This window comes from Nothoprocta perdicaria, unplaced genomic scaffold (assembly GCF_003342845.1).
Source record: "Nothoprocta perdicaria isolate Ctin4 unplaced genomic scaffold, notPer1 scaffold_5, whole genome shotgun sequence".
Classification (NCBI taxonomy): Eukaryota; Metazoa; Chordata; class Aves; order Tinamiformes; family Tinamidae; genus Nothoprocta; species Nothoprocta perdicaria.
Genome location: NW_020455754.1, coordinates 10333944 through 10342417, shown reverse-complemented (window position 1 = coordinate 10342417; position 8474 = coordinate 10333944). Strand labels below are relative to the sequence as shown.

The following is an 8474-nucleotide window of genomic DNA, read 5'->3' as shown; positions in this document are numbered from 1 at the left end:
CATATTTCAATAAACAAAAAGAAAACCCACAGATTCTATTTTCTGATTTTCTTTATCTGCAACTCGGTGTGTGTCGCAAACAGGCTTGTGTTCAAGGGCTGACTCATGAACTCTCCTTGTAAGGCACTGCTTACGTCTTGCTGTGTACGTRTTCCTCTGCATCCGTGTGATATAGTCCTTTTAAGAAGCCTTTTTGGCCACACAAAATCCACAGAGCTCACAGGAACAGAGACTAACACATTAATGTGTGTTTCAGTTGTCCTTGGAGAATACAACCAAGCAAAAATTGATTCCCACTAACAATATCAATTTGGCACAAATGGTTAAATCGCTATTACAGAAAATGTGTATAGGACTTCAGGAGCTGTCTTACTAATGTGTGTTTTTTTTTTTTTTTTTTTTAAGGCAATTGTGAATAGAACTTAAAATTGACTACTTTTTTATTTGAAATGAAGGCTATATTGAAACTAAAACGCTGATAAAATGGAAATCTAGGACCTTCTTGGTGTGCATCTCTTACTGTGTGTTATCCTAATGTTTTAAGCTTGAGGGGAAGATATAGGTAGAGGATACCCTAGGAGTAAGAAGATATCTTTTAAAAAACTTGTAATGGTAGAAGCACATGAATTTACCAAAATTCCTTTTTTTTTTCCGTTTTGAGAATGACTATTTCAGTGAATTTTGTTATTTTCATTTCGTTAATGCTCGTGATAGGATTAGTAGTGCCAGAGAGATCTTGTATATTCACTGTGAACGCTTCCCAGCAAACGCGAGCGAAGGAAGAGCACTATGAAATCRGTTATCTCCTGAAATTCATTTAGAATTCAAAAGTAAATTACATCTGAAAAGGAGTATGTTGTAAAGAGGTTTTTTTTCACTCCTGTGAATGTAATTTAATTTTGTATATGACCACACTACTTTACTAAGGAGGGTCTAATCAGTTGGGTAGAGGCAGCTCTGCTGTTTTGTGCTGTTTTCAGTGTGTTATTTTGGAAAGTGGCTCAAGGATAATATAGCAAACACCTACTGTCCTCTTAATATATTTCCAAGCAGTTTTCAATTCAGAAGTATTTTAAGAACAGATATATTTAAAGAAGCTCTTACAGTCTTCTAAGTGATGGTTCTTAGTATAATAAGTTTTTGTGATGAGGCCGATCAGGATCCATGGAGTGTGATAAATCATTCCAGACTGTTAAGTACTGCCCTAGGGCATTGTCATGTGTTAAAAAATCACAATTTCTTTCCATCGTGAACCAGGAAATGTTTTGCTCTCCTTTCTAAAACTCTTTCCCTTTAGATCTTATATGTTTTAGCAGTATGTAGGCATTTCCTATAACAATACTGCCTGGATCCTGCAGACTTTGCAAGTGAGCAGCAGCTCAAATTAAGCGTTGCAGTGGCTTGTTGGCTCTCCATCTGTTTGTCATCACTTGAAAGTACAACAAAGCTGAATATTTCATTTAAAAAGTGTACAATTGCTGGCTTGTTTTCTCCTGGAAATACCAACGAGCCTGAAACTTTTTAGTGCAAGTTTTTGGAGGRGTGAAGATCAGAAGTTCTCTGCGAAATCTTCATATGGTAACCGTCTTCCTTGGATTGGGCTCTTTAGGTTGCTTTGAATTTCTTTTGCAACAGTTTAACCAGGATTTTAGCTGAAGGGGTGGGGATTTGGGGTTTGGCCCAGAAATTTTGGGTGGCCTTGTGTTAATTAGCAGCCTTCACTAGCGTTTTAAAGAAGAAATTGTAGTTGTTAAAACTTCAAAATATTTGTATAGGGTCAAAGAGATTTTTGTTAGTTGTACTAGTTTTTGACTAGACTTTTTGACTATTTGGAGAGAAAAATATCTAATTGGCATATAAGTAATTAACATTTTATTTAACAGTCATTTAAACGATTAACATGGAGTGTCCTGTACCCTGTGGTTGGAGAAATCAGTCACCTGGAAGGTGCCTTGACCCAGCTGAGGACATTGCCTTCCCTGACACCATTCCTAGAAATCCTCCTTATTCCTAGAAATCCTCCTTATCTCCTCTATTGTTCTGAAGAATCTGAGGAAAACTGGGAAAAATGCTTTTTCTATCAATACTCGGATCCGATGCACTTTGTGGATGAATTCAGCAGGATGGTGGTGATGTCTGGGATATCAAGTCAGTGGGTATAACTGGGCGTTTCTGGCTGGTTTTCATCAAGTGAGTGCTCTGTGGCACAGAAATGCTTCCATTTAACCCAAAATGTTTCCATTTAACCTGCCAAATTCAGTGGTTTTACTTCTATGTTCTAAAGCTTAACTAACAAAAACAACCCCAAACCCACCCAGGGGAGACTTTGATTTCACTTGAAATCTTAAAGCAGTCTTAATCATCCGACTTGAGATGCAGAATAAGCTGTCGTCTTTTTCCGTCTGATGAAAGGCATTTCCGAAAAAGCCCTGAGGCACCGCAATTTATCTTCCCCTCAGCTATAACTACACATATTTAGCTACAATGTCATCCTACTGCTTGATTAATATTGGTGAGGAAGTGATTTATTCCAACGGGTGATTTTTTTTTTTTTTTTTTGGTCATCCAGCAGCAGCGCTTTGAGTGGGTAACATTCAACACAATCATTCCCTCTTGTTTTGGTATCCGTGTAAAGACTCCTGAGTAAAGAAGTGTCACGCTGTGCATTCTTGATGCAAGCGTAACCGAGCTGACAAGGTGCTTTAGTGCAGCTCTGTGTTCTGAATTCCTACTCCAACCGTTGCTGAATTTATTAGCAAAACAGATGAAAGCTGCCAAGTGCTGCCAAGTAACTCACTTAAATTAGAAAACGTGCCCTACTCGATCGAGAGGTTTGCGAGATCTGCCTTGCATTTATCTGCAGGCTTCCTATCGCGCTTCCGAGAACAGCTGAAGTCAGAATAGAGACTAAATTCTGGAGGATTATTAATGCCTACAATGTAAAACCATCACCAAATCCTCTGAAAGGTTGATTCCTTAGAGCTCTCATATCTCATTGCTTCATCCAGATCTTCAGTCACTTGTCCTTTTCTAAGAGCTTCTAAGTCCTGCAAGCCCAAGGAAAGGCCTGTTTAGACTCAAGAGAAACTTTATTCGGCAGCTCCCTTTGCCTGCCTTGATGTGTGTTGTCCCTTACCCAGGCAGGACACTGACCGTGTGCTTCTATATTCAGAAACTCTATATTCTATATTCAGAATATATTCTATATTCTAAAACCACTCTGAGAGGACTCTGGTGTCCAGCAGTGCTGAAGGACCAKCCCACAAGGTGTTGGTTATCCTGAAGCCTTTAGCTGATCTCAGTTCTACTGGAACACTCGCATGAAAAGCAGCAGCAAGACTTGAGGTAAGAGATGTTCTGCATGGAATATGCTGGATAAGCTATAGAGTTTTATTTCAGTGCTACCCTAATTCATCCTCAATTGACTATCTGCTCCTCTAAAGTTGGCTGAGAAGGAGCTCTCAGCCACAGTGTATGTCCCGTTTGCACCCAGGTGCAGTGGTTACTGATGGGGCTGCTGCTGGGCGATGCTCATGAGCAGGTTGATGTTAAAACCCCAGTAACAGGGTGGCTGATAGTGCTTGTCCTGCAGGGCTCCCTGGAATTCGTAGCCCGGGGTGAAGATTCAGTAGAGGTAGGTGTTACAAAAACACTCAAGATGATTCCTGATGCAAAAACTTTTGGTATTTTTTTATTTAGGTCCTTTTGAACAACTTAAAATGTGCTGAAGTTGCTTATCTTATGCAAAATTGTCTTGCCTGTAGTGATTACAGAGAAACTTATAAATTTCTAGGGTGAAAACCAAACACCTGCTTTTTGCAAACAAAATTTTGCTGACCTTCACAAGTAATTTGATTACACTGGTTAGCAATGTACTCTTTTCTTCATCAAAGTGTATAATTTTAAAGAAAAAAAATACAGAGAGAGGTTTTTTTTTTTCCATTTAGTATCTCATTTGTGTGTACAGGGGGTGTTTTTGTCCCTTGTGCATTGTAGATATTTCATGWTTTCCATGCAAAATGTCCTTAATATCATTGCCTGTCTAAAACATTARTAACCTCAGTTTCTTTAATGAAAAGGATGCTTTTAGAAGTGCGGAGAATGGGAGAAAACAAAGATCTTAATAGATGCAATTTTACAGTCCTGTGTACTTGGCTTTTAAAGCACTGAAGTGGGGAGATGATTGGGACCTTGCTTGGGAGATCTCCCATTCGGAGTAGAGGTAAATGTGCTACCAGGAGCCCAAAAGTGCCGCTTTGAAGAATGCACAAGTTATTTTCCCCAGGGAATAATCTCCGTGGATAAAAAGATACTTCCCATGGAAATGCTGAAAATTGTGGTATTGTCGGAAAGGTAAAAATCAGGAAGGAGGAAACGTTTGCAGAGCGACCCTCCTTCGCGCCCTCCTCTTCCCCAGTGAAACCCGCGCTGCAGAGGAGCCTTCGTGTGGCTCATTCCTGCTGGGAAGCAGGGTGCACGGGTGAGAGATGTTCATTTCTGGTGAGATGCTGGTAGCGGGGAGCTCCTGCATCCCTCAGAGGCAGATCCATCCCTGCGGCTTGACGCCCRTGTGGAGAGCACAATCCGGAGAGCTCAGCTTGGTCCTTCTCCCTTCCATGTGGACCCTGTGCCCTTGCCAGCTGCGGGCATCCCAAAGAGGAATGAAACGGTTAACTTCTTATTTTCTTCATTTTCTTTCCCGTTTTGTCTTGCTGTGTGGTTTGTGACAGGCTTGACGGTCCCCAGGATGCCTCTTTCTCTCCTTACAGGTGTTGGTTGCAATGGCCATGGCCCTTTCACCCTAGTAGTGGGAAACATCATTTTTTATTGGATTTTTTTTTTTTTTCTTTTGGAGGAAAAAGGCTTTTTTGGAGGCTACTCGTCCTTCTAAAGAGCCTCTGAACCCAGCCGTGTTGGTGCTCCCAGCACCATGTCTGGGTTTCTGGTCTTCAACCTGTCCATGGTTGACCCAACTGACCTTGGGTCTGCATCGAGGAGAAGCCAGGGGCTCCAGCAAGACTCTGGATATCTCCGAGGGAAAGGCTGATGGAAAGTGGGGTTTGCTCCAGGTGCTTTGGAGGGAGCAAGTATCCAGCTTGCAGAGTGCAAGGGGAAAGGGGAATGTTTGAGTTGGGACCCTCCAGGCGGCATCATGCACTAACAGACCAGCTGCAATGCACGAACCAGTGTTTATGGTCAGGATTATTTTTTATTTATGTTTTGATCAATGTGAGCACCCTGCCTACATTTTGGGCCTGATAAATAGAGTATAATTCATATTTTCCATACGTTTCATACATTGATTAAAACATCATCAGCAAGGTTTTCTTCTGAAATATTTTAGTGTTTTTATTTGTTTTCTTTTTATCTTTTTATCAAGGTGAGCAACATGAGACTTGCTTAAAAGCCTTCCCAATAAATTGGTTAGCACAATAAGCATGACAGGCTCCTGTAATTTGTTGCTTCAACTATAGGACGTGGGGAAAAATAGTATCGTTCCAAAGCTAACGGAACTGCTTAAAGGAACATTTTAGTAAAAGTACAATACAAAGCAGCATGTGTTTTATAAGGTTCTGCTTTTGCCAGTAGAAATTCTTAGACCAAGCTCATTGCGGCTGACAGTTGAAAACAAGCTGTCATTACTTGAAAATAAATARAAACTGCCTGATTTGATAAAGCCTGATTTATTCAAAATATGCTGAGCTAAACAAAGCTTGAATATTTTCTGTTTTTACATTTCAGTAATTCCTTGGAACTGCACCAAATTAAGTGCAGTTTGGTGCAGTTTTGGATGCAGTGCGGTTGGATGAGAATTTTTAAAAATGGACTACCTATTAAGGATACCTATAATAGTATCTTAACATATTTGAGCATAACAAATAATGGTAACCAAGATGATAACATGAAAGTGTATCAATTATGCAAGTTTTTCATGTAAAAGAGCTTGCAAAGAGGGTTCCATTGTACAGGTTTTGTGTGTGTGTGTGTGTGTGTGTTTGGGTGCAAGCCCATCTATGCATCTGGTTCAACTGTAAATGTGTTTCATCTGGATTAATAAAACCAGCAAATATATGCATGTTTACACGCAACATTTCTGCCGTACTTTGCATATTAAGACTGGATTAATGTGCACAGTGTCTGCTGTGACTTSAACACCATTCTTCTGATGCATCATTCACTAGGATGAAGTTCATAGATTTGTGACTTCATACATTGGAGCAGGGATTGCTTTTTGGACTGGATGCYAATATACGTGTGTGAAAATCACAGTTGTGTGGAGAGCAGCTGTGGAAAAAGTGACCCTTTGCCCACTCGTGGTGGGAACCAYGGATACGCTTCAGGTATTTGGGCAGTTTGATGTGGAATTATGGTATGGGAAAGTCAGGTTTTCAAAAGCCTGCCTACTACAAAACARCAGGTCAGCTCTGAAGGCTAAGCAGGACCTTTCAGTATAGCTTTTGGAACCAAACCTTATTGCTAATTAATCTAAAACTGTGTTTTGTCAGCAATGATCAAAGCTGAGAAAAAAATCCAAGTACTGTCCAATCCATGCAGCTTGGTCTAATTGGTCCAAGTTTGTACGAAGAGCAAGGCATGGAAATAATACTCTTGGTTAAAGCAGCTCTAGTTTTTTTTTCTTTTTTTGTAGCTTTTTTTTTTAACCTAGTTTTGTGTTAARCTTGGGGCACTTTGTGCTCCCCTTCCATTAGTTTACATACTTCTAATGATGTTTAWTTTTTCTCCTTCCTTCTCCGCATCCTGCTCGTTTTGATTTGCCGCCTTGGTGAACAATTTCCTTTATAGCTTAAGAAAGTAGAAAACGAGTTCCTTAAGTATTTAATGATTCACATAGCTGGTAACTTAAAACCTGATTGAAAAATGCAATAAAACATGAAAAATGCCCTTAACAGAATAACAGTCAAGAGTCTAAATAAACATTTTTATTTCTCTCTCTCTACCAGGCACGGCTCCCGTTACATTACCACACGTTTTCAGCAGCAGTGGAGAGAAATGGGCCTGGAAAGTAAACTAATATTCTCAGTGTGGAGCCGTTGGGTAAATAGACCGTGTTTTCTCTGGTAGACGTTATGGTTTCATAAGCATGGGCACAAGTTCCACCAGATGCACAAATCAAAGGCTGTTGCTGATGCAAATGTGCGTGCGCGGGCACTGAATGGCTCGGTGATGACATTTGCATACATATAGAGTTAACGGAGCTTGCTGCTATCTGCAACCGTGGGGTGCTTTTTTGGCATGAAACTATGTACGAATTTCATAGAGCTTGATCTCTTCATAATAGAGCTCTCTATTTACAGCCATTTGGATTTGCATACAGCTTTTTTTTTTTTTAAGGTTATATGTATTTTTTCATATATATGTATTTTTTAGGCTAAGAGTTATTAAAAAGGATCGAATCCACTCACTGACATAGGGAAGTAACATCTTATTGCACAGGGTTTCTGGTTCATGCTACTGTTGTGTTTCGGGGCAAAGCCCCTATGCCACTGTCTCTGTCCCCAGTGTCACACAGTCTGTGTCTTCCAGGGGCTCCGCGCCTCTCTGAGCGATCTGTCGTAAGGAAGAGTGGCAAAAAAAGAGTTTTTCAGCTGGCAGTTTATGAAGAGCACAATGAGGATCACAGTCAAGAGCAGAAAGAAGAACAGGACGATGTAAGTCACCAGGTCAGGCTTGTTTATCTCCCCGTCCTTCAGCGCCCTGGCCGTGGACATGTACAGAGCGGAGGAGCTCACGGGTCTCTGGGTGCTGCCCAGGCAGGGGCTATCGGTCTGCATGAGCAGATGCGCTTCGGTGGCACCGGTGGAGTTTAGCAGCCCACTATACATGATCCTGCTCAAACGCCCTCCGCCGCAGAAGTAGAGCGGAGCAAACACGGTCAGCCTTCGGTGCAGGGAGGGAACATTCCTGCTTGCCACAGGCTGGAACCCGGCCGCGTTTTGCATAGGAGTAAAAGGCAATTAATTCCCTTGCCCGGCTCGGTAAGTTGCTCTTAAATCTTCTGGGCTCATATTTACAGCATTCCTTTGCAAATAGGARCCATAAAGAAAGCGGTACAGGTACCTGGTGCTCTGGCACTGGTTCTTCCAGCTCCCRTGCCGGTCGCGGAGGGTGAGGATGAAGAGCCCTCCCGGTGCCTTCCTCCCAGCGCTGCTCCGGGCTGTAAATCAGCGGAGAGGAGCGAGTGCTCCGGCCACGCTCTCCATGCAGGGGAAGCACCGCCGGTTCCCAGAGGGTTTTTTCCAAAAGTGGGATGCACCCAAATCCTGGGTTAAAGGAGATCYGTGGAAAGAAAAAGCTGCCGCTTTGGCATCCCGCTGAATTCTGGTCAGGTTTCCTCACTTCCCGATGTCATCCCGGCGCCGCGCGGAGCGGAGCTGACTCCCGGTTTGCAGYGCCCGGTGCACCCAGCAGCGAGAGCCTTGGCTTCTGCTCTGGCTTTTCAGAAGCTCCTTGTG

General features: G+C 42.0%; 1 protein-coding gene across 1 annotated transcript; it reads right to left on the bottom strand.

The window, feature by feature from the left end:
* Nucleotides 1–6948: 6948 nt before the first annotated feature.
* Nucleotides 6949–8038, bottom strand: SMIM32 (small integral membrane protein 32). The gene has a single exon (XM_026047624.1). The coding sequence runs from the start codon at nucleotides 7959–7961 to the stop codon at nucleotides 7524–7526; it is 438 nt and encodes a 145-aa protein (XP_025903409.1). The 5' UTR covers nucleotides 7962–8038; the 3' UTR covers nucleotides 6949–7523.
* Nucleotides 8039–8474: the final 436 nt, after the last annotated feature.

Bases quoted from the DNA above. Each gene is read 5' to 3' on its own strand.
- SMIM32 (XM_026047624.1), bottom strand. From the start codon at position 7,961: ATGCAAAACGCGGCCGGGTTCCAGCCTGTGGCAAGCAGGAATGTTCCC.